At 43.7% G+C, this 27,500-nt stretch overlaps 1 protein-coding gene across 11 annotated transcripts in view; it reads left to right on the forward strand.

The window, feature by feature from the left end:
• The window catches only part of KIAA1217 (KIAA1217 ortholog), a 954,123-nt gene that overhangs the window by 668,377 nt on the left and 258,246 nt on the right, over nucleotides 1–27,500 (forward strand). For 8 of the 11 annotated variants that reach the window (XM_077490971.1, XM_077490980.1, XM_077490973.1 and 5 more), the window contains exons 3-4: nucleotides 4,115–4,195; nucleotides 16,724–16,919. In XM_077490971.1, the coding sequence (XP_077347097.1) occupies nucleotides 4,115–4,195; nucleotides 16,724–16,919 (277 nt within the window). The remainder of the gene's footprint in view (nucleotides 1–4,114; nucleotides 4,196–16,723; nucleotides 16,920–27,500) is intronic. The other 3 variants (XM_077490968.1, XM_077490976.1, XM_077490975.1) reach the window with 1 other exon arrangement.

Genomic DNA, 27,500 nt, shown 5'->3' on the forward strand with positions numbered 1-27,500 from the left:
CATCAACAAGTTTTTTGTTTGTTTTTTAACAGAAAAGTTTTTATTGAACAAATCAGTATCACAATACAGTCAGCTTTCGACCATCAAATCTTGCTTAGTTACAGTATCTGTTTGATATATCCATATTTAGCATCCTACAGATCCATACAAAATATAACTTCTACCATTTCTCTCGTTCAAAATTTTTTATTTTATGTTAAAATAAATTACATGTACAGAATATAAGACAAATTATGTGATACCAGAAATAAAAAGTAGACATATTGAAGTACGGATGATACAAAGCAAAGAAGAATTTCAAGATATTCTCGTGGGAATGACAATAAATGGCCTTATATATTTTAGAATTTGAAAACATTCTTATAGCTGAGTTTTAAACATTTTAATCCCAAGAAAATATAAATATGTCTAAAAGAAAATATATGATTTTAAAGTTTTGACCATAACTTCTAAAGTACGGTATGTTTATAGTAAGTATTATATAGTAAGGGAAGAACATAAAAGGTATATAGGAGGGGAAGGGGAGGGAATAATTCTCCGGAGGAGGTTTTATATATCATCTAATGCTGTAATTTTATAAAAAATCTTAATCACCATAACAATAAAACTCGGTTGTCAATATTATCTGACGTATAATATTTAATCCAGGGTTTCCATATGATATCAAACTTTGTCATCTGGTTTTTATCTATAGCGTCCATTTTAGCATGGATGAAAGATTGATTCATTCTATGTTTGGTTTCTGCAATATTCACCACATCTGTTTTCCACGCATTGGCTATAGTCTGCTTTGCGGCTATCAGGAGTGTAAGAACTAATTTGAATTGTTTCTGATTCACTTCTACCATTTCTCAACCAGTGATGATTCCCAATTAAATTCCCATCTAGATCCGACCCATTACATCCCTAGAGCACTCGATTTCTCTCTCCTGGGGGGGGGGGGGGGGGGGGTAACAGCCTCCCGGCCAGTGCATTAGAATGATTTCCTTTGGCATGATCGGGTGTCACCTGGTGGAAAGGGGGGGGGGTGATAACCCCCTTCCGTAAAAAGGGGGGGAATCCCTCATTTGGTCCCCCACCTCTCTGGCTCCTCACCCACTCACGTCCACCCATGCAGCCCACACCTTGTCAAATTTAGCCAGACATTGCCTGTTCTCGTAGGTGAGCTTGTACAGAGGGAGTACTAAATCAACCGCCTTTTGCCAGGATTTCAGTGTGGGGGGTTCGGCTGAGTTCCAGTGGATCATTATCTCCCTCCTGGCACTGAATAGTGAGAAAGTAATGCAGAGTTTAGTATATCTGTCCCCCTCAACCTCTCCCAAGTAGCTCAGCAGGGGCACCATTGGTTCCCTTGGCACCAGAGTCCGCAGCAGTTCGCTCAGTTTCCCTGCTACATGTTCCCAGTAGGTTTAGAAATTTAGGGCAGGCCCATACCATATGCCAGAATGTATCAGCCAGTTTTTACAAGAGCTCCTGATGGTGTAGCTGAGTTTACTGTGTGCTGTGGTACCAGGTCACTGAGGGTGTGGTGCGCATACAGTAGACGAGAGGATAGTTGAGCTCAACCAAAGAGTCTTGGCAGGTGGCATGTAAAAAGTAGTCACAGTCCAGGGCATCAATGAGTAGGCAGTAAACAAGGATGGAGGTGAGAGAGTGGGCAAGTTGAGGCCGGGGTGCCCGGGTGGGGTGGTCTTGGCAGGCAGCAAGCAGAGTTAAAGTTGCCAGACACTCTGAGTTGGTAACGAGAAGGCAGAAGTCGGGAGAATGGTCACAAAATCTGGATCAGCAACAATAGGAAACAGGCTTCAGTATTATAGCTATTGCTTTTAGGTAGCTGGTTTGAAGACACAGCATCAGTGTGTTCAGATACTGGTAACAAAATATTCTCCAGGCCACTTCCAGTGTTAGTGTGTATTGCGTACATTGGAAATCCACTGGGCTGTAGGACAGGATGAGTTGAGCAAGACTCAGGGGTAAAAACTAGCAATGTCCGAACAGAGCTTTAACAGATAAATATGGTAAAGCGAACATGTTACTCCATCCAATATGGGCAAATTACAGAACCACTTAATTATCTAGAGCAGAGTCTCCAAACTTTCTAATCAGTGGGCTGGTTTACTGTCTTCCGGGCCTTAGTGGGGCCAGACTGTGGCCGGTATGAGTAGAAAATGCCTTGGTGTCAGTGTGCAAAACTGTGCTTCATGATTGGTGTCAGTGGGAGGGATAGAGCCCCGTCGTTGGTGTCAGTAGAAGGAATAGTGACCCATCATTGGTGTTAGTGGATGGATTAGTGCCCCATCATTGATGGTAGTGGGAGGAATAGTGCCCCATCATTGGTGTTACTGGGAAGAATAGTGCCTCACCGCTGGGGTCAGTAATAGGAATAGTGCCTCATCATTGGTATCAGTGGGAGTAATAGTGCCTCATCACTGATGTCTATGGGAAGAATGGTTCTGCTTCGTTGGTGTCAGTAGAAGGAATAGTACTTCATATTCTCATCGCACACGTTCCTGGATGTGCTCTCGGATTTGGGTGCTGCAGCAACAACCAGCTAGATACTGGTTCAAGTCAAGTCATCACATGCCTGACAAAGGGGCCCTGCGCGGCTCCGAAACTTTGCACTATCTTTGTGTTGTGATCATGCAATTAATCACCTGTTTGGATGCTATTTGTGTCATTCCATGGTGTGCTGGCAAATATCTTCACAGTAGAAGGAATAGTGCCCCATCATTGGTGTTAGTGGAAGGATTAGTGCCCCATCATTGATATTAGTGGGAGGAATAGTGCCCCATCATTGGTGTTAGTGGGAGGAATAGTGCCCCATCATTGGTGTAAGCAATAGGAATAGTGCCCCATCATTGGTATCTATAAGAAGAATAGTGCCCTATCATTGGTAACAGTGGGAGGAATAGTGCCCCATCATTGGTGTTAGTGGGAGGAATGGAAAGAGTGCACCATCATTGGTGTCTATAAGAAGAATAGTGCCCTATCATTGGTATCAGTGGGAGGAATAGTGCCCCATCACTGGTGTTAGTGGGAGGAATGGGAATAGTGCACCATCATTGGTGTCTATAAGAAGAATAGTGCCCTATCATTGGTATCAGTGGGAGGAATAGTACCCCATCATTGGTGTTAGTGGGAGGAATAGTGCCCCATAATTGGGTTGAGCAATAGGAACAATGCCCCATCATTGGTGTCTATAGGAAGAATAGTGCCCCATCATTGGTATCAGTGGGAGGAATAGTGCCCCATCATTGGTGTCTATGGGAGGAATGGTTCTGGTTCATTGGTGTCAGTGGAAGAAAAGGTGCCCTATCACTTTTATTAGTGGGAAGATTAGTGTCCTATGGTTGGTGTCAGTGGATGGAATGGTGCCCAAGGGCCAAATAAAGGCAACCAAAAGGCCACAGTTTGGAGATCACTGATCTAGAGCCTGGCCCTAGACACCTGCTCTAAGCCTCAGGCTAGGAAGGTTTCCTGTAAGACTAGGCAGTGGACCTGTAAAGAGACCCCGTCACCGTTTACGCATGCATCATACGAAACTCAACATGTAACTTCAATTCTGTAATAGAGAAAGTGGGCCCGTTTCAGGTGATGAAGGATGAAAATGATAGGAAATTAGAGAAATGTAAATTCTAGTATCTATAAAACCTAATTAGATGCTACGTATGCTGCAAGTAAGCCAGCGCTGACCCAGGATGTCAGTATAGCAGATGACACGCTAAGTACCCTTTAAGCCACTCACAAGCTCTGATAAGACACATTATCGCTTTGTGTAGCATTTCAAGCACCACTCTGATAAATAAAAGCACCAACACATTGCAAACTGCCAGCTGGTAAATTCCTCCAACAATAGTCCTGGTAGGTTTTAACCTCCTAGCATCCTGTCATATTGAATTACAATGGAAGTTGATATTGTTGTGTTTTGTAATCTGTCTTTATCTGGGGTTGGTTCAATATTTTTAATCCATATTGACACTTAGCGACACCCCTCTTTATTGTGGCCTATTGTGGGGGAGATAATGACAGGGATAAATAGGCGGAGCAGATCATTTTATTTTCAGCTACAAATTGCCTCTTTCTGTTGTCTTTTGTCTCTTTTCTCCATCCACAGGCTGCACAGTGTATGCTGGCCTCCCTCTATTCAGAACTTGACATTCAAAGGTACTTGATGAAAATTGAATCCTCTCGGAGAGTTAGTACATTATTCCTCTTTTTTTTTGTGTTGTTTTTTTTTTTTACTTTTTTTTCCAAAGTCTGCAGTGTTTAGCTCTAACTGCGTGTAGCTATGCAGTGTGTTTGTTCCAGCTAACAAGGATGACAATAAATGAGGACCATTTGCATGCATTAACACAAAAGCCATTTCACTAGTAGAAAAGTCTGTAGTGTTTGAGTTGTCAGCATGCTCTGTTTTTTTGCGTTGCTGAGGCGACTGGGTTTTAGAAAATTTTAAGGACTCTTGGGCAATTTGCGCATAATTTTGTGCCCATGTTGCCATGCATTTTTTTGCCATTGGTATGCATTGTGTTAAGTATGCATGTTCATTTTCAGTAGGCCCTCATTTTGTGTTGATGGGCCAAAAACTTACCTGTCTCATTTTATGCCAACATAGGTTAAAAAAAAGACACAAGTCCATCTAGTTCAACCAACAAAAAAAAAAAAAAAAGAAAACCTTCATACGCACATCTTAGGCCGCGTACACACGGGCGGACTGTCTGACGGACTTGGTCCGCTGAAACGTGTTTCAGCGGACAATCCGCTCGTGTGTGGGCTTCAGCTGACTTTTTCGGCGGACAGTCTGGCGGACTAAGTCTTTCGGAATTTCCGTAATATTGTCCGTCCAAACTTGGTTTCAGCGGACAGTCCGCTCGTGAGTAGGCTAGTTCGACGGACTAAGTATGGCGCATGCTCAGAAAGGATTTACACGGCGAAAGGTTGCATTGCAGTGTATTGGACGTCGTATTTCTAGTCCCGTCGTACGTGCTGTACACGTCATCGCGCAAGCTTTCGGCGGACTGTCTGTTCATCGTGTGTGGTCAAGTCCGTTCATTCGAAAGTAGGACGGACTGTCTGTCGGATTGTCTGACGGACTTAGTTGGGCAGACAGTCTGCCCGTGTGTACGCGGCCTGATACTTACAGTTGATCCAGAGGAAGGCAAAAAAATACAATAAAGCATACCTCCCAACTTTTTGAGATGGGAATGAGGGACACCTATCAGCAAAAGTATGCAGGCGTAGGACACGCCCCTTGCCACGCCCCCTTAAAGGAGAATTGTACAAAAAAACAAGACTGGTTAAACCCACAAGTCCTTTTTTTTTTACCACAACTATTCCTTTATATTGGAATTTGGAATTTACAAATGCAGCAACTTTGAAATTGGATGAAAGGTTTTGCACTGGGAAACACTTTTTGATAGATAAAAAGTTCATTTTATACACAACTATGTAGATCAGACCAAAATAAGGGACTAATGAGGAGGAAGGAGGGATGGAGGGACATTGTTCCAAATCGGGGACAGTCCCTCAAAATCAGGGACAGTTGGGAGCTATGATAAAGCATGGTCAAATTTGCTCCAGTGGTGAAAAAAAAAATTCTTCTTGATTCCCCAGGAGGCAATTTTATATTCCCCAGATTACCTATCCATAGTGTTATTATCATGGTGTCCAGAACCCTGGTGTGCTTTAAAAAGACCTCATCATACAGCCCAAATGGGTAGTGGAAAGGGCATACCTTGACCCCTTATTCGTGCCTTACATGTACTTCCTCCCAGCGCCTTCTCCTCTGCCGCCAGTGCTTAGGTTGGTGGTGGCAGTGACCTGGGGGAGCAGTGACATCACTCTCCCATTCATGTGACAGTGCTTGGGCTTATCAGGCTCTAGTAGACTTCAACTAAATGGTGTTCAACTAAACAATGAAAATAGTACTTCTCAAAATGCCCTCCAAACCTGTGTCAGTTTGATCAGAATGTGAATAGACTGGTGCAAGATAGACAGGATCGGCTTGTCAGGCTCTAGTAAACTTCAACTAAATGGTGGCCATCTACACACAGACACCAACTCCCTGTTGCATAAATATGAATGGGATGGGTAAAAAATGGCTTCAGCACCTGTTCTCCACCTGTACAAAACTCCTCAGATGCATTTTGCCCTTTTCGGGGACTTAATTGTAGGGGCCTCCATGATCAAGCCCCAAAAATATGGCGAAACGCATCAGTGGAATTTTCTACAGGTGGAGAACAGGCACTGAAGTCATCTTTTACCCATCCCATTCATATTTATGCAACAGGGAGTTGGTTTCTGTGTGTAGACGGACACCATTTAGTTGAAGTCTACTAGAGCCTGACAAGCTTATCCTGTCTGTCTTGCACCCGTCTATTTACATTCTGATCCGACTCACACAGGTTTGGAGGTTTGGAGGGCATTCCTGTGGTATTATTTTCATTATATAGTGCTTGGGCTTAGTTATTGGCCAAGTGGGGGGCAAATCACACGTTCCTCCATACCTGAAAATGTCAGGTATTGTATTCTCTGTGGAAAGAGCAGAAAGGGAGTCCAGGTACGGTGAGTATAAGGGGATCAGGGGTTGGCTTTGCAGAGACAACCTCACTTTATCCTGCATATAGTGCCTGTATTTAAGAGACACTGTCACTTTGCCCATGCAGGATAGAGAGGAGATAAATGAAGAACCATCCCTGGTCGGTGCAAAATGATCTGTCTCCCACACACACAGGGTGGCGGCCCAGCTTGTATCTCTATAGCAAAAAACAAGAAAGCTTCAGATGACCACGCTCCAATTTCCATCTTTATTAATGTAGAATATCCATAAACCGGCAAATCACAGCAACAGTGAGGGGAAGAGACTGTGAGAGCATCCAAAGTCTATTGCTCTCACTGTTGCTCTTATTTGCCGTTTTATGGATTTTCTGCATCAATAAAGTTGGAAATTGGAGGGTGGCCATCCAGAGCGTTCTTATTATATGCTATACAGATACAAGCTGGGCCACCACCCTCTGTATGTGGACTGACCTGGAGTGGTGCTTTTTGTCTCCACTTTATTCTGCATGGGCAAAGTGACACCCGTCTGTTTAATACATGCACTAAGAGGCATGTATTAAACATGTATTTGGGCCATTGGGGTGCCATGGAAAAGAAATGGCAATGTTCATATACAACATATTGTAATACACGTTAAATTGCGGTTCAGTAGGGTGAAAGGTATCTGAAAAGTGTGGTGTGTTTTTGTATTCAGCCCTCTTTACTCTGATATCCCTCACTAGAATCTAGTGTAACCAACAGCCTTCAGAAGTCACCTAATAGCATGTTGGTCTATCACATAAAATCCCAACAAAATACATTTACATTTTTGGTTGTAACATGACAAACTATTTTGTCCCATCAATCCACCTTGCAATGGAGATTAGAAATGAGCTAGGCTTGTTCTGAACCCAGGTGGCCGAGCCCGCCGGGAAGCTGTCACCTGTAACAGGCCAATCATCTGTGGGCTTCCTGCAGCTGCATGTATACATTCTTCTTTATATGTGCAGCTGGGGAGGGGGGATGCCCCCACATTAGATGATTGGGCCATTACAGGTGACATCTTCTCAGCAGGCTCAGCCACATGCGTTTGGAAGAGCAACTGAACATGCTTGAGCTCATCCCTAATGGAGATGAAGGAAGGGAGACATGTTTGTGGTCCCGATAGTGTGGCAGCCATGACTCTCTCCATCGATACAATAGAGGAGTGAAGGCCAATAACCCTGATTTAGGTGCAGCACAGGTTGTAGCACAGAATTTGTCCAAATCAGGAGCGAGAAGTGTAAAGCCGAACTAAACTCAATTTAACAAATCAACATTGACAATTCTTAACCACTTACAGACCGGAACATTTTGCTGGTCAAAGACCAGACCACTTTTTGCGATTCGGCACTGCGTCGCTTTAACTGACAATTGCGCGGTCGTGCGACATGGCTCCCAAACAAAATTGACGTCCTTTTTTTCCCACAAATAGAGCTTTCTTTTGGTGGTATTTGATCACCCCTGCGGTTTTTATTTTTTGCGCTATAAACAAAAATAGAGCGACAATTTTGAAAAAAACGCATTATTTTTTACTTTTTGTTATAATAAATATCCCCCAAAAATATATAAAAAAAATGTTTCCCTCAGTTTAGGCCGATACGTATTCTTCTACATATTTTTGGTAAAAAAAAATCGCAATAAGCGATTATTGATTGGTTTGCGCAAAAGTTATAGCGTTTACAAAATAGGGATAGTTTTATAGCATTTTTATTAATAATTTTTTATTATTTTTTTTTTTTACTAGTAATGGCGGCGATCAGCGATTTTTATTGTGACTGCGACATTGTGGGGGACCCATCGGACATTTTTGACACATTTTTGGGACCATTGTCATTTATACAGTAATCACTGCTATATAAATGCAGTGATTCCTGTGTAAATGACACTGGCAGTGAAGGGGTTAACCAGTGGGTGGCAGTGTAGGGGTTAAGTGTTCCTAGGGGTGTGTTACTAACTGTGGGGGGGTTGGGCTTTCATTTAGTGAACACTGATCTCTGCTCCAATCACATGGAGCAGAGATCAGCGTCACTAGTTGCTAGGCAGAATGGAGAAATGCTGTTTACACGGCATTTCCTCCATTCAGCCGTCCCGTGAGACGATCGCGGGGATGCCCGCAGCGATCGAGTCCGCGGGTCCCGCGACCGGACTCACGGGGGTCCCGACCAGCGCAGGGCGGCATTGAAGATTGGACGTACCTGTACGCCAATATGCCTGCCCGTGCCATTCTGTCGACGTACATCGTCGTGCGCTGGTCGGGAACCGGTTAATCTGTGTCTGTATTCTGCTAGCATTAGTAAATAGATAGGAAAATATATTTTATTTATCTGTTTTAAAATGTTTTCTTACATTTCTTCAGTTGCTTAAAGGTTTCGGGCCTAGGCCAAAATGATGTAATTCATCCCAGCAGTCTTCATGGCATTTTTTTTTCTCCTGGAGGAGGGGCTTTCTCCTACCTGAATGCCTGAGTTAAGGGCAGTTGGGTTCCAGGAAGTAAATGCTGCATGAATCATCTGCCCTTACTCAAGATGGCCACAGCTAGAAATGCTAGGGGGTTGTTTTTCAAAGCAATTTCAACTTCTCGACTAGGGATGAGCTCGGTGTTTGTCTGGAACGCATGTTCGACTCGAACACAGGGCGTTCACCTGTTCGGCGAATTCAGAACTTTGTGGACCGTTCGCACCAAATTCGTGTGGCACAAACGGCCCACAATGCACTACGCCATCAAAGTGTATTGCTGGCTCATGATTGGCCAAGCATGCACTGTGACACCGCATGCTTGGCCAATCACATCGCCGGCAGCGAGGCAAGCCATAATTGGCCACAGGCAGGATGCCTGTGCCCAATTATAGCTCAGGGGGGTTAAGTACACACCCCACACTATATACAGCCTTGTGTAGTGTGTTGGTGTGCAGGGAAAGAGCAAGATAGGCAGGGACAGTGTGTTTTTGCTTGGGAATCTATCACTGTTACAGTTGGTGTTGTGTGCTTCCTGCACAGTATACACCTGAAGATACCCCTTATTGCTGATGTTGTTCTGTTGCATATCTTGCATATTAGCCTTTAAAATTAGCACTTTTGATGTCGAACGTTCGAGTCCCATAGACTTTAATAGGGTTCTAAAGTTCGTACGAATTGTAGGTCCAATCGAAGGTTCTGGTGCGAACCCAATCGGGGTGTGTTCGGCTCATCCCTATTCTCGACTAAATAAAGAATGGAGACATGGATGGATGGGTGAGTTTGCTCTGAATAATTAAAATGACTTAAAGGCTTTACAGGCTCCAGAAAAAAATAAAATAAATGTACATTTTTTTACCTGCAAACTCGCATTTTCAGTTTCTGGTGCTCAGATACAGTTTATTTCCACTTTAACCACTTCAGATCCGCGCTATTGCCAAATGACGGCATTAGCGCGGACCTACATTTCCGGGACTACGTCTATTGACGTAGTCCTGGTTACGAGCGGCCTGCGCGCCCCCTGAGGGGCGCGCGCGGCGCGCTCTGTGATCGGCGAGTCCGTGAGGCTCGCCTGATCACCGATCCGTGTAAGGGGTCGATCCTGACCCCTTATCACGTGATCAGCTGTCAGCCAATGACAGCTGATCATGTGATAGAACGGAGCCGGTAATCGGCTATTATTCCTCCTCGCGCTGACAGCGCGAGGAGAGAAAAAAAAAGCCGATCACCGGCGGCCGTGATCGGGACATCAGTCCCGATCACGGCCATCAATACAAGGGACCACCTGCCACCTGCCTGTGCCCACCTGCCTCCCGCAGTGCCATCCTGAAGTAAAATAAAAGAAAAAGTAAGTGCCCCCCGTCAGTGCCCCCTGTCAGTGCCCATAGTGCCCACAGTGCCACCCACAGTGCCACCCACAGTGCCACCCACAGTGCCACCCCACAGTGCCACCCACAGTGCCACCCACAGTGCCACCCAATCTGCCTCAAAGGTGCTTAACCCCAGTGCCGCCCATCAGTGCTCAGCAGTGCCGCCCATCAGTGCCCAGCAGTGCCGCCCATCAGTGCCCAGCAGTGCCACCTATCAGAGCCACCTATCAGTGCCACCTATCAGTGCCCATCAGTTCCATCTATCTGTGGTACCTATCAGTGCCCATCCGTGCCACCCATCCGTGCCACTTATCCGTGCCACCCATCCGTGCCATCTTATCTGTGCCCATCTTTGCCCATCAGTGCCGCCTTATCTGTGCCCATCGGTGCCGCCTTATCTGTGCCTATTAGTGCCGCCTTAACTATGCCTATCAGTGCCCACCAGTGCAGCCTATCAGTGCCCACCAATGCAGCCCATCAGTGCCCACCAATGCAGCCCATCAGTGCCCACCGATGCAGCCTATCAGTGCCGCCTAATCAGCGCACTTCAATGAAGGAGAAAAATGACCCGTTTGCAAAATTTTATAACAAACTATTAAAACATGATTTTTTTTTTTGCATCTTTTTTTGTTTGTTTAGCAAAAAATAAAACTCCGAGCTGTAACTAAATACCACCAAAAGAAAGCTCTATTTGTGGGAAAAAAATGATAAAAATTTCATTTGGGTACAGTGTTGTATGACCGCGCAATTGTCACTCAAAGTGCATCAGCGCTGAAAGCTGAAAATTGGTCTGGGACTGAGGGGGGTTTAAGTGCCCAGTAAGCAAGTGGTTAAAGAGGGCTTCCACCTACAAAAAAAATATTAAAAGCCAGCAGCTATAAATACTACAGCTGCTGACTTTTAATAAATGGACACTCACCTGTCCCAGGGTCCAGCGATGTCGGCAGCTGAGTCCGATTGATCGCTCGGGTCTCGGCTGCTGCCGCCTCCATTCTAGGTGAGGGAATCAGGAAGTGAAGCGTTGCGGCTTCACTTTCCGGTTCCCTATTGAACATGCGCAAGTCGTGCAGCGCACTAGGAATGGTCCGCGCTGTCTCTGTCCCAGCAGACACGTGGCGGGACAGGAAACAGCATAGACTCCCGTGGGAGTCTATGCCCGGAAGTGGGTGCAAATACCTGTCTTAGACAGGTATCTGCACCCCCCTCCCCCCTGAAAGGTACCAAATGTGACACCGGAGGGGGGTGAGGGTTCCGATGAGCGGAAGTTCCACTTTAGGGTGGAACCCCGCTTTAATGTGACAGTGCTGCTCTTCTTTAGATACCGTAAAGTTGCCATAATGTCTGGACTACAAACATGTCTGCCTTTGTTCTTTTAGATATTTTTAGATATGCTTTGAATTATAATTACAGCTGTGCAGGCTTTCTTTTGAAACATTTTGATTGACACGCTTGTCTATGTATGAGGACAACCATTAAAGTGTACCTCTGGGCAAAACTTTTTTTAAGCTTTGGATGGAGCAGGAAAGGTTCAAGTTTTTAATTACTGTCTATGTCCCTTCCCCATTGGGTAGATTCACCCCTCTATTCATACTGCTGACCATGGTCTCTTAAAAGGAATGGAGGGGAAACCCAAAATGTTAGAGTTGTCACCAGAATATGAGGCAAAGGAAAATCTTGACATGGGGACACCATTCTGGGAGAACTGCCTAAGGCAGGGGTCTCAAACTGGTGGTCTTCCCCAGCTGTTGCCAAACGACAAAGCCCATCATGCCTCTGCCCTGTGGGAGCCATGCTTGTAACTGTCAGCCTTGCAATGCCTCATGGGACTTGTAGTTTTGCAACAGCTGGAGGGCCGCCAGTTTGAGACCCCTGGCCTAAGGCTCTATTCACACCAATGCGTTTTTTCATGCTTTTTGCAGAAACGCAGGACATGTTTTTTAATATGGGTTCCTATGGAACACATTCACATCAATGCATTTTTGTGCCTCTGCGTTTTTGGAGAGGATCAGGGACTTTTTTAAACCGCAAAACGCTGCTTTTTTTTTTTTTTGCTTTTTTGGTTCAATAGACTTCAATGGAGACGCTGCTCAGAAACATTGCTCAGCACACCGGGCAAATTTCCTGAACCATTTTTATGTCACTATATTGGAGCAAAATATTCCTGGCTTTGGATGAGGTCCCTGTTAATTGCAGAGTGAGTATGAGCAGCCGATTTCACAGCGGGGAACCAGATTACACCTAATATTGCACGAGCGACATGACACAGACGTGACCTCCAGATGGTCCCTTTCAGCGCTGGTTATTTCTGTCATATAATTATCATTTAATAGCAGCAACAGAAGCCGGCAATGGTTGGAAGGCAGCGCGCTCCGCTAATGAAAATGTATCTAATAAAATCAAAAGTATTCTTAGAATCCAAGACATAGAAATATCTTTAGTAACATAATTCATCTGGTTAAACAATGCGGCGGTAATCACAGTCATTGTTGCGAAATATTCTGGGGATCTGTCACTCACTCATCTGTCACAGCTGGGGGGGGCGCCATGTTGTGCGCTGCATTAAAGTGCGATTCCATCTTTGTTACAGTGTATGTGCACCCTAACCATGAACTTCCCTTATTTGTTCCCTTTTGGTCTGCTAGCTTTACCATTAAAAGGGTTTTAGTATAGAAAATAAATAACTGCCAGAAATCCAGTGAACTCAAGACTTCCTGCAATATTATCTCAAGCTGTGGTATAGGCCCTTCCCAGTTTACCTCTTCAAACTACAGAACACCCCACCTCCTATGTTATTTTGTGATGAGGAAGGGTGGTTTCTGTAGTCATGTAACAAGTCCTGTCCTATGGTGATTACACTGCTTCTCCATAAATAGATACAATGCAGTGTGTGACTGATGTCACTCTAATGCTGGCCATACACTATACGAAAAATCGGCTGAAATTCTGTCATTAGACCGTTCATTCGTTTTTTCGGCCAGTTAATGGGCACAAAATCGATAATCGTTTGGACGTTTTTGAGCCGAAAAAAACGAAGGACAAGTTTGGAAATTTTCTGCTGAATGAACGATAAATTGAAAGGTTAATGTGTTTCCGTCCAACCTGTCTGCACTAGGTATATGTAAAGAAACTAACATAAAATGTATTTATTTATGTCCACTGAACGATTTATCGGTCATTACATGATGGCAGCATTGTTTGTGCTCGCGGCCGAACGTTTGTTTTTCGAAATTGGGTTTGCCTGATTTTTCATATAGTGTATGGCCAGCATTAGACAGGAAGTGTGTTAGGCTTCTTTCAGACTTGCAATGCTGCTTCCCGCCCTCTGAAAAGCAGTCCACTGTGTATCAGCTTTTGGAAGGTGGTAGAGAAGTGGCTTAGTGTAAACAGGTGTGGGCCGCTCAGTGTATACAGGTATGGGTTGCTTAGTGTACACAGGTTTGGGTTCCGTTCAGTGTACTCAGGTGTGGGCTGCTCAGTGTGCACAGGTGTGGGCTGCTTATTGTACACAGGTGTGGGCTGCTCATTATACACAGGTGTGGGCTGCTCAGTGTGCACATGTGTGGGCTGCTTATTGTACACAGGTGTGGGCTGCTCATTATACACAGGTGTGGGCTGCTCAGTGTGCACATGTGTGGACTGCTCAGTGTTCACAGGTGTGGGCTGCTTATTGTACACAGGTGTGGGCTGCTCATTATACACAGGTGTGGACTGCACATTGTACACAGGTGTGGACTGCACATTGTACACAGGTGTGGACTGCACATTGTACACAGGTGTGGGCTGCTCATTGTACACAGGTGTGGGCTGCTCAGTGTGCACAGGTGTGGGCTGCTCAGTGTGCACAGGTCTGGGCTGCTCAGTGCCCATAGGTGTGGGCCACTCAGTGTGGACAGGTGTAGGCCACTCATTGTACACAGGTTTGGGCTGCTCAGTGTGCACAGGTGTAAGGTTCCCTTATTGTATACAGGTGTGGGCTGCTCAGTGTCCATAGGTGTGGACTGCTCATTGTTCACAGGTTTGGGCTGCATATTGTACACAGGTGTGGGCTGCTCATTGTACACAGGTGTGGGCTGCTTATTGTACACAGGTGTGGGCTGCTCAGTGTGCATAGGTGTTGGCTGTTCATATTGTACACAGGTGTGGGCTGCTCAGTGTCCATAGGTGTGGGCTGCTCATATTGTACACAGGTGTGGGCTGCTCATATTGTACACAAGTGTGGGCTGCTCACTGTACACAGGTGTGGGTCGCTCATATTGTACACAGGTGTGGGCTGCTCATATTGTACACAGGTGTGGGCTGCTCATATTGTACACAGGTGTGGGCTGCTCATATTGTACACAGGTGTGGGTCGCTCATATTGTACACAGGTGTGGGCTGCTCATATTGTACACAGGTGTGGGTCGCTCATATTGTACACAGGTATAGGTCGCTCATATTGTACACAGGTGTGGACTGCTCATATTGTACACAGGTGTGGGTTGCTCATATTGTACACAGGTGTGGGTCGCTCATATTGTACACAGGTGTGGGTCGCTCATATTGTACACAGGTGTGGGCTGCTCATTGTACACAGGTGTGGGCTGCTCATATTGTACACAGGTGTGGGTCGCTCATATTGTACACAGGTGTGGGTCGCTCATATTGTACACAGGTGTGGGTCGCTCATACTGTACACAGGTGTGGGTCGCTCATACTATACACAGGTGTGGGTCGCTCATACAGTACACAGGTGTGGGTCGCTCATATTGTACACAGGTGTGGGCTGCTCATATTGTACACAGGTGTGGGTCGCTCATACTGTACACAGGTGTGGGTCGCTCATATTGTACACAGGTGTGGGTCGCTCATACTGTACACAGGTGTGGGTCGCTCATATTGTACACAGGTGTGGGTCGCTCATACTATACACAGGTGTGGGTCGCTCATATTGTACACAGGTGTGCGCTGCTCATATTGTACACAGGTGTGGGTCGCTCATATTGTACACAGGTGTGGGTCGCTCATATTGTACACAGGTGTGGGTCGCTCATATTGTACACAGGTGTGGGTCGCTCATATTGTACACAGGTGTGGGCTGCTCATATTGTACACAGGTGTGGGTCGCTCATATTGTACACAGGTGTGGGTCGCTCATATTGTACACAGGTGTGGGTCGCTCATATTGTACACAGGTGTGGGTCACTCATATTGTACACAGGTGTGCGCTGCTCATATTGTACACAGGTGTGGGTCGCTCATATTGTACACAGGTGTGGGTCGCTCATATTGTACACAGGTGTGGGTCGCTCATATTGTACACAGGTGTGGGTCGCTCATACTATACACAGGTGTGGGTCGCTCATACTGTACACAGGTGTGGGTCGCTCATATTGTACACAGGTGTGGGTCGCTCATATTGTACACAGGTGTGGGTCGCTCATATTGTACACAGGTGTGGGTCGCTCATGTTGTACACAGGTGTGGGTCGCTCATATTGTACACAGGTGTGCGCTGCTCATATTGTACACAGGTGTGCGCTGCTCATATTGTACACAGGTGTGGGTCGCTCATGTTGTACACAGGTGTGGGTCGCTCATATTGTACACAGGTGTGCGCTGCTCATATTGTACACAGGTGTGCGCTGCTCATATTGTACACAGGTGTGGGTCGCTCATATTGTACACAGGTGTGGGTCGCTCATGTTGTACACAGGTGTGGGTCGCTCATATTGTACACAGGTGTGCGCTGCTCATATTGTACACAGGTGTGCGCTGCTCATATTGTACACAGGTGTGGGTCGCTCATGTTGTACACAGGTGTGGGTCGCTCATATTGTACACAGGTGTGCGCTGCTCATATTGTACACAGGTGTGCGCTGCTCATATTGTACACAGGTGTGGGTCGCTCATGTTGTACACAGGTGTGGGTCGCTCATATTGTACACAGGTGTGCGCTGCTCATATTGTACACAGGTGTGCGCTGCTCATATTGTACACAGGTGTGGGTCGCTCATATTGTACACAGGTGTGCGCTGCTCATATTGTACACAGGTGTGCGCTGCTCATATTGTACACAGGTGTGGGTCGCTCATGTTGTACACAGGTGTGGGTCGCTCATATTGTACACAGGTGTGCGCTGCTCATATTGTACACAGGTGTGCGCTGCTCATATTGTACACAGGTGTGCGCTGCTCATATTGTACACAGGTGTGGGTCGCTCATATTGTAAATAGTTGTGGGCCATAGCATACACACTGCTTTGTTGTAATTAAGTACAGAACTCAAGAAAAGTTTAGAATTTTTTCTCTATAATGTAACTTTGTGTTGTTTTCATTTATTTTCCAGACAAAAAGCCCAAAGCTGTCCTCCAGCCCTCAGCCAAGCCTGGGAGATCCGGCTGAACACCTTTCTGAACCATTGCTTGACTCAGGAGACGCCATGTTCGAAGGGGAATCCACATTGCCTTTTATCAGAGGCAGCCGGACAAGGGCCAGCCTCCCCGTCGTCAGATCCACCAATCAGACGAAAGAGCGATCTCTAGGTAAGACTCAGGCTTTATCATTCACTAATGATGGGAATCCTCCAGACGAGGGCGCTCTTGTCACGGATGAAGAACCGACCAATAATGAGAACTCTTGTGTAACTTCATGCTGAGAGTTCTAAGATTCGCACATTCCTGAAGTGCCTTTTATTTATAAAGCTCAATTAGGCTTATCGCTGTTTTGTGAGCCAAATAAATCTTTTATTATCGCTCAGAAGTTGATTGGTTGTCAGCAGGCCTGGACTTTATATCTGGTGTCTGAATATATAGATGTTTTTATTGATTTTGGCCTTGGATACACTTTCTTTTGAAAATGATTTACAAAACTGGAGTTCTGCTTTAAACCCTTTAGCACAATATAAGCTTCACCCACAGTGGGCATAGAAAACAATCACCCCCTTTACAATAATCACATGTTGCTGCTTTACAGCCTGAAATGAAGACAGACACAGTTTTTGTTTTATCCAGCTGTATTTACTAGTGCAACTTATAACATCCAAGTGAAAGATATAACACCAACATGTCAGGAACAAAATAAAAAAATAATCAAAAACAGAATCACTGAGTTGAAAAAAGGATCACCCCCTTATGTCAGTATTTTGTTGAACCCCCTTTTGCTTTAATTACAGCCTTTAGTATGTTGGGATTTGTCTCTACTAACTTTGCACATCTAGACTTGGCAATATTTCCCCTTTCTTCTTTGCAGAACTGCTCAAGTTCAGTTACATTTGATGGTGACCATTTGTGGACTGCAGTCTTCAAATTTTTCCACAGATTTTCAATGGGATTTAAGTCTGGGCTCTAACCAGGCCGTGCAAGGACATTCACCCTTTTCTCCTTCCACCAATGTGTGGTCATTTTTGCTGTGTGCTTTGGGTCATTATCATGTTGGATGCTAAACTTTCTTCCCATTGACAACTTTCTGGCAGAGGGTAGCAGATTTTCCTCAAAAATATGATGTATTTTGCCCCATCCATTTCCTTCTATCCTGACAAATGCTCCAATCCCTGCTTAAGAGAAACACCCCCATAACAGGATATTACCACCCCCCATAACATGATATTACCACCCCCATAAAAGGATATTACCACCCCCCCCCATAACAGGATATTACCACCCCCCATAACATGATATTACCACCCCCATAAAAGGATATTACCACCCCCCCCCCATAACAGGATATTACCACCACCCCCCATAACAGGATATTACCACCCCCCATAACATGATATTACCACCCCCATAAAAGGATATTACCACCCCCCCCCCCCCATAACAGGATATTACCACCACCCCCCATAACAGGATTTTACCACCTCCCCATAACAGGATATTATCACCTCCCCATAACAGGATATTATCACCTCCCCATAACAGGATATTACCACCCCCCATAACAGGATATTACCACCCCACATAACATTATATTACCACCCCCCATAACATGATATTACCACCCCCATAACATGATATTACCACCCCCCATAACAGGATATTATCACCCCCCCAAAAGGATATTACCACCTACCATAACAAGGTATTACCACCTCCCCATAAGAGGATATTACCACCCCCATAACAGGATATTACTACCTCCCCATAACAGGATATTACTACCTCCCCATAACATAATATTACCACCCCCCATAACAGGATATTATCACCCCCCATAACAGGATATTACCACCTCCTTGCTTTACTGTAGGAATGGTGTTATTTGGATGGTGATATGTATTTTCCACCAGACATATCGTTTGGTTTTGAGGACAAATAATTACATTTTAGTCTCATCTGACCACAACACCTTTTTCCATGTGGCCTCAGAATCTTCAAGGTGCGTTTATGGTGGTCAGATGTGACTAAAATGTAATTATTTGGCCAAATAATATGTGAATGTGATTATTTTAAAGGGGGTGATTCTTTTCTATAACCACTGTATCTGTACATCCCTGCAAAGGGCCATCTTTGCCCGGGTAGTATGCAGAGGTGTTCCGTGCGTCTGTGTGCAGGCAATCCCATTCATGTCTATTGGGATGCAGCAGCTGGACGGACAAAACCGATGGACCCAATTTGACAGCTGCGTGGATGCGTGTCCCTTAATGCAGACATTATGGTTTTTGGCGACACGCACACACATCTACAGCCACACGGCTGTCATATTGGGACACAGCAGCTGTGTCTGTGCATCCTCTCCATCCTAATGGACATGAATGGGACTGCCTGCATGAAGATGTGGTTGCACCTGCACTGCAAGAGCTAATTGCTCATTCAGTCTAGGAGAGAGATTTTGTACTTTAACTTACCTTATCCTCAGCTCCCCCATGCTCTGGCGGTGGACTGTCCCTCAACATCATCACCTCCAATGTAGGGCTATGGACTCTTCATTAGTCTTGATGACTTCAGGACCTTAGATCCGTGGTGCATGGAGGAGAAGATGCTGTAGGGATCAGAGGAACGGTGGATCAAATGAGTATACAGTGGAACCTTGGATTACGAGCATAATCCGTTCCAGGAGAATGCTTATAATCCAAAGCATGCAATACCACATGTGGCCAAAGGTGAGGGGGGCGCTGGAGAACCTCGGAATTAGTTGGGGACAGCTCGGCTGAACTCAGAAAGCCTCGGAAATGCTCGGAAACACTCGGGAATGGAGTATTTCTGAATGTTTCCGAGTATTTCCAAGTTATTACGAGTTTTTCCGAACCATTCCGAGTGTCACCGGCGCCCCCGCACCTCTGGCCAAATGCCATATTGGACACCCCATTAGCTTGAATTCTGCTCGATTTGCTAGACAACACTTGCAAACCTAGTCAGAATTTTTAAAAAAAGTTGCTCGTCTTTCAAAACGCTCGTTAATCATGTTACTCGTTAACCAAGGTTCCATTGTATCTTCTTTTCTATGTCCCCAATCTGTACAATAAGGGTGCAGCCCCAATGCAAGGGATAACTTTTAAGTCTCCTGGAGTTGGGCTTTAAGCTGCAGCAAAATTGCAAGTAACTCATAGAGATTACTTATACCCACTGAGGTTAAACTATTAAAAGGCCAGGATTTTTTATTTCTTTTTTCCAGCATAATTAATAATAACTAAATAAATCATTAGTATATTAGCTAGAGGCCCTTTACATATCTGCTTTTTTTTCTTAAAATGTCCACACAGGTAGCAAAAGTCCTCCTCGGATATAATGCACCACACTTAAAATGCACCATTCATTATGTATGACATATAAAGAGAGAATTCCTGTTCATTTGTAAACCCTAAAAGTTCTTTCTTACGGCTTTTAAAGAATATTACTGTATCTGGCCACCAGATGGCACACTTCATTCAATCAGTCCGTATACCTAAGAAAGTAATGTTCAGGCTGTATTATGACTGGGCTCCAATATCAGGATGGTGTATCATATACTAGTCGCTGGCTTATTTAATAAGGACAGTGCTAAGAAGGTCACAGTAACCAATCAGATTTTATCCAAGTTTAATCAAGTCAGTTGAATTGGACCTAGCATCAGATATACATTGGGGTTGATTTACTAAAACTGGAGAATGCAAACTCTAGTGCAGCTGCGCATGGTAGCCAGCTTTAACTTATTCAATTAAGCTTTGACAAACAAAAACCTGGAAGCTGATTGGTTTCTATGGAGAACTGCACCAGATTTTGCACTCTCAAGCAAATCAACCTCAGTATGTTTTCAGGTTAAGACTTCCAGGAATTTCATACTTCTCACTGCCAAGTGCCAACAACTTCATCTGCTCTTCTGTCCAGGATGATGGAGAAATCTTTATTTAGGCATCATCCAGGGTCACTATTAACCTCCTGGACTGAAATTCTGGCTAAAAGAGGACACAGTTATGTAAATTCTGGTGCTGGGGCAGTACCTTGAAAAAGTATTCATACCCCTTGAAATGTTTCACATTTTGTCATTTTACAACCAAAATCATTCATTTATTTTATTGGGATTTTATATGATAGACCAACACAAAGTGGCACATAATTATGAATTGGAAGGAAAATAATAAATGTTTTTCAATGTTTTTTTACAAAGAAATATCTGAAAATTGTGGCGTGCATTTGTATTCAGCCCCCTTTACTCTGGTACACCTAATTAAAATCTAGTGGAACCAATTGCCTTTAGAAGTCACCTAATTAGTAAATAGAGTCCATCTGTGTGTAATTAAATCACACTATAAATACAGCTGTTCTGTGAAGCCCTCTGAGGTTTGAGAACCTTAGTGAACAAACAGCCCCATGAAGGGCAAGGAACACACCAGACAGGTCAGGGATAAAGTTGAGGAAGAGTTTAAAGCAGGGTTCGGTTATAAAAAATTATCCCAAGCTTTGAACATCTCATGGAGCTCTCTAAACTTACCAGGAAATGTCCGTCCACCTAAACTGACAGGCCGGGCAAGGAGAGCATTAATCAGAGAAGCAGCCAAGTGGCCCATGGTAACTCTGGAGGAGCTGCAGAGATCCACAGCTCAGGTGGGAGAATCTGTCCACCGGACAACTATTAGCTGTGCACTCCACAAATCTGGCCTTTATGGAAGAGTGGCAAGAAGAAAGCCATTGTTGAAAGAAATGCCATAAGAAGTCCTGTTTGCAGTTTGTGAGAAGCCATGTGGGGGAGAAGGTGAACTTTTTGGCCCAAAAGCAAAATGCTATGTGTGGTGGAAAACTAACACTGTACATCACCCTGAACACACCACCCCTACTGTGAAACATGGTGGTGGCAGCATCATGTTGTGGGGAGGCTTTTCTTCAGCAGGGACAGGGAAGCTGGTCAAAGTTGATGGGAAGATGGATGGAGCCAAATACAAGGCCATCTTATGCCCCATACACACTATCAGATTTTCTGCTGATTTTTTCCTTCAGGTTTACCAAAACCATGTAGTGCAAGGGCCTGCCTGATTCCATACAAATTGAAACTCCTAAGGTTTGACCTCATATTATATGGTTTTTGTAAATCTGAAAGAAAAACTCAGCACCAAAACTGATAGTGTGTATGGGGCTTTAGAAGAAAACCTGTTAGAGTCTGCAAAAGACTTGAGACTGGGGCGAGGATTCACCTTCCAGCAGGATAAACGACCCTAAACATACAGCCAGAGCTACAATGGAATGGTTTAGAGCAAAGCATATTCATATGTTAGATTGGCCCAGTCAAAGTTCAGACCTAAATTCAATGGAGAATCTGTGGCAAAACTTGAAACTTGCTGTTCGCAGACACTCTCCATCCAATCTGACAGAGCTTGGGATATTTTGCAAAGAAGAATGTACAAAAATGTCTCTCTCCAGATGTGCAAAGCTGGTAGAGACATCCCCAAAAAGACTTGCAGCTGTAATTGCAGCAAAAGGTGGTTCTACAAAGTATAGACTCAGAAATGCTGAATACAAATGCCGCCATACTTTTCAGTTTTTTTTTTATTTTGAAAAGCATTTATCATTTTCCTTCCACTTCACAGTTATGTGCCACATTGTGTTGGTCGATCACATAAAACCCTAATAAAATACATTTAACATTTTGGTTGTAACATGACAAAATGTGGAAAATTTCAAGTGGTATGAATACTTTTTCAAGACACTGTACAACATACAAAGCCATTCACAACTCTGCCCCGAGCTACATCACCAATCTTGTCTCCAAATATCACCAAAATCGTCCCCTCCGCTCTTCTCAAGACCTCCTACTCTCAAGCTCTCTCGTCTCCTCCTCCCATGCTTGTCTCCAGGATTTCTCCAGAGCCTCTCCCATCCTCTGGAACTCGCTACCTCCACTGGTCTGGCTATCCCCTACTCTTGCTACCTTCAGGCGATCCCTGAAAACTCATCTCTTCAGGGAAGCCTATCACGTCTCCAACTAATCTCCTAACACTTCCATCAGCTCATTCCCCACAGTTATAACCTTTTTGTACCACCTGCCCCACCCTATTAGATCGTATGCTCTTCTGAGCAGGGCCCTGTTAATCCTCTTGTATGTCATTGTATTGTAACTGTATTGTCTCCTTTTTATATTGTAAAGCGCTGCGTAAATTGCTGGCACTATATAAATCCTGAATAACAATAATAATAATAATAATTGTATGTGCTAGGTGACATACTGTATATGATTATATTATATTGGTCCAATATATATATTACTATACTGTAATTGTGTTGCCCCCCACCCCCCATACATTGTAAAGCGCTGTGTAAACTGTTGGTGCCATATAAATTGTGTATAATAATAATAATTATATTTTTATATTGTAAAGCGCTGCGTAAATTGCTGGCACTATATAAATCCTGAATAATAATAATAATTGTATGTGCTAGGTGACATACTGTGTATGATTATATTATATTGGTCCAATATATATATATATATTACTGTACTGTAATTGTGTTGTCTCCCCCCCCCCCCATACATTGTAAAGTGCTGCGTAAACTGTTGGTGCCATATAAATTGTGTATAATAATAATAATAATAATAATAATTATATTTTTATATTGTAAAGTACTGCGTAAATTGCTGCCACTATATAAATCCTGAATAATAATAATAATTGTATGTGCTAGGTGACATATTGTATGTGATTATATTATATTGGTCCAATATATATATATATATATATATATATATATATATATATATATATATATATATAACTGTACTGTAATTAACTGCATAAACTGTTGGTGCCATATAAATTGTGTATAATAATAAATAAATATAAATATATATATATATATATATATATATACAGGGGGTCCCCAGGTTACAAACCCGTTAAGGACTGTCCTCCCATTTGTAATTCGTAAATGTTCGTAAGTCGGCTGCGCACGTGCAGAATGACAATTACAGACATTTCCGATGTCCCGTCAAATGGCGCTCTGCGCATGAGTGGCAAATTACGGACATTTCCAATGTTTTCCATCATTTTCTGAGGATCCGTCTGGCTGCACATGCGCAGAACGGCCGATGTCTGTGCAATATGGCAGAGGGTCCCCGCAGCGCCGGTTCGTAAGTAGGAGATGTTAGTAGGTCAGCCATTTGTAAGTCGGGGACCCTATATATATATATATATATATATATATATATATATATATATATATACACACACACACACACACACACACACACACACCTGTATAAAAATGCATAAACTCTAAAAGAATAAAAAAGAAAAGAACATTGACCCCGGATCATTAGTTTCCCTTTAATAACACCTTTCCGAAATCAACTAAAACCTGCGTAGCTGAACATTTCGAATCCATTTCTTGTCTTCCCCACCCACGTCATGTACAGCATTTCATTTTCTGTACAATGACAGGCACATAACACTGTGCTGCTCAGGAATTTCCTGTAATATTACACACTTCTGATTACATTGGGCTATTTATGTAACGCCGCAGTCAACAAATGACACAGGAGGCTGTTTTCTAGGAGGAAGTCGGTGAGAACTGCTATACTGATGTCCAAATGAGACATCACTCAGAAGGCAGATTCAGCGAAAATGTGACAGGTTATGATTTGAGCGTTAGTCCGATGTTATTTGTTGAATAAGATAACATTCTTTGCATACCTGCAACTGTAATTTCTGAATGCTGCATGGTTATTAGGCCAGGAGCTGCCACATTGGATTGAATCATAGTTAATTAAACAGGAAGCCGGGATCCTGCAGCCAGAGCAGACTTTTTGTATTCATTAGAAGCTGGCCTGCTGTGAATGGCAAGGTGTGTGGGCTGCTTTTTGATGTATTCTTGTAGAAAAGCAGCGCGGTGGCGGCACACCTCTTTGAAAACTTTATCTGACGGAACAATTCCAATCCCTTACATGAGGGATGGGGATTCTGATAGGGATAGATAAGGATTAAGACATGCAGGGATGCATCTTTAATAAACCCATTTTGTTAAAAGGAACACGATGTGTCTTTGTGAATATTTAAACAGTACGCCCTGTTTTGTTTGCTAAAGAGATGCATTATTATTGAGCCAAGGCAGAAAACAGTGTAGAAAAAGCAGAATCTGTTAAAGCTTAACCACTTCAGCCCCGGAAGATTTTACCCCCTTCTTGACCAGAGCAGTTTGCGATTCGGCACTGCGTCGCTTTAACTGACAATTGCGCAGTCGTGCGACCTTGCACCCAAACAAAATTGACGTCCTTTTTTTCCCACAAATAGAGCTTTCTTTTGGTGGTATTTGATCACCCCTGCAGTTTTTATTTTTTGCGCTATAAACATAAAAAGAGCGACAATTGTGAAAAAAAAGCTATATTTTTTACTTTTTGCTATAATAAATATCCCCAAAAAATATATAAAAAATATTTTTTTCTCAGTTTAGGCCGATATGTATTCTTCTACATATTTTTGGCAAAAAAAAAAAATCGCAATAAGCGTTTATTGATTGGTTTGCACAAAAGTTATAGCATCTACAAACTAGGGGATAGATGTATAGCATTTTTGTTATAATTTTTTTTATTAGTAATGACGGCGATCTATGATTTTTATCGTGACTGCGACATTATGGCGGACACATCGGACACTTTTGACACCATTTTGGGACCATTGTCATTTATACAGCGATCAGTGCTATAAAAATGCACTGATTACAGGCATACCCCACTTTAGAGTACACAATGGGGTTTATTTACTAAAGCTGGAAAGTACAAAATCAGGCTCACTTCTGCATAGAAACCAATGAGCTTCTAACCCCAGCTTGTTCAATTAAGCTTTGGTAATAAAACCTGGAAGCTCATTGGTTTCTATGCAGAAGTGAGCCTGATTTTGCACTTTTCAGCTTTAGTAAATGAACCCCATTGTGTACTTAAAAGTGGGTTTTTCCTGTACTGTGTAAATGACACTGGTAGGGAAGGGGTTTGGGAGCGATCAAGGGGTTAAGTGTGTCCTAGGGAGTGATTCTAACTGTGGGGGGGGGGCTTCCACTGACTTGACAGCTGCTCCTGATGATAGGGAGCAGTAGATTCCTGCCGGCAAACATCGAGTTCCCGGGACCTGTGGGCACCCTCCCGCGGCATGCGCTCACGTGCCCGATAGGCGGCAAATGTCATGTCACTAGGCAGAACAGGGAAATGCCTTGTTTATATAGGCATCTCCCCATTCTACCTCTCCACAATGCAATCACGGGCCGCCGGCAAATATCGAGTTCCCGGGACCTTTGGGCACCCTCCCGCGGCATGTGCTCACATGCCCGATAGGCGGCAAATTTAAAGGGGCATACAGGTACGCCCATTTGCCTGCCTGTGCCATTCTGGCAATCAAGAGGCCCAAGGACCAGCCGATGCCAGTGCAGGACTGTTGGAAATTAAGCCTTCTGTTCTGCTTTAATAGGAGTGGCTGGACCTGTCAAAAAATGCTGACTATACCCACCCTTTCTGCCCCCCTCCATTCAAAGAGAGGCTTTCACTATCACTTCCCACAATGAAAAGCACAATGGATGATGGGTGGATAAATGAAAGGTCTGCCTGTGAATGGACACACAGAGCTTGGCGTAAGAGCGAGCCTGCTCGAGTGACCCCATAGCAAGAGGCTTGCTACTGGGGGCACTTGAGAGGGGGGAGGAGCCAGGACTGCCAGCGGGGGACCCAAAAAAATGGGGGCTTAGGGCTGGTCTGTGCAAAACCATTACACAGAGCAGGTAAGTATAACATATTTATCTTTTTTTTTTTTGTTCCTTTAGAAGAACTTTAAGATCCTTTTTCAGGATTTTATTGCTCTCCGTCTCCGACATTTCCCACTATTACATGTCCTGGTGACCAATGTCACTGGGATAGGAAGTGATGGAGAATCCAGATATTTACAGTTTTTCCTGTTGCGGTGTCAGCTGTTACCATTTACCAAATCAATTGGTGGCCTCATTAGGTATTGAGCGCTGTCTTGGCAGTTACATATCCAAATGCTTTCATTTAGAGTTTTTTTCCCATAATTTTTATTGTTTTCTGGATAATTTGTACAGACAAGAGGTTATTATACAGAATGTGTCAAATAATGCTTATATTGGAAGAATGGTAAATACAGTGTATGCGGTTCATCTGATAGGAATAAAGTAAAAAAACTAAATATAAAAATAAAGAATAAAAAACAAAATAAATATAAAAAAATATAAAAGGGAAGGAAAAGTAATGACTGAAACCAACCAGTTTCAGTCATTTAGAGGTTTAATTGAGTAGATGTATTTGGCAGCGACAGCAGGCCTACACACTCTTATAACTGGGATTTTACTCTGCATGGAGCTTTTCATCCGCCACTCCTTCATCTGTGATATTACACAGATAGCCTCCTGATCACACTGGATGAGGCTTAGTAGAAGCATCTGGATGACAGCCCATATCAGCATACTTCATGCATTCTTAAGTGAGTATCTGTATTCATAATGGCTCTATAAGCTCAGTCAACATTAACATAATGTGAGGGAGTAAATCCGTAAATCATTCCTATGGCAAAAAAGTCAAAGTGAAAAAAACAAAACCTTGATTTTTGATTTTTTTTTTTTATATATTTCATAAAATATAATATATTAGATACATTTATATATTTTAGATTAGTGAAATTAAAAGTCTTAATTATCCCAAATTTCTGTGAAAATCTGGAG

This window comes from Lithobates pipiens, unplaced genomic scaffold (genome assembly GCF_037356315.1).
Source record: "Lithobates pipiens isolate NorthernLeopardFrog02 unplaced genomic scaffold, aLitPip1_a1.2 Scaffold_19, whole genome shotgun sequence".
Classification (NCBI taxonomy): Eukaryota; Metazoa; Chordata; class Amphibia; order Anura; family Ranidae; genus Lithobates; species Lithobates pipiens.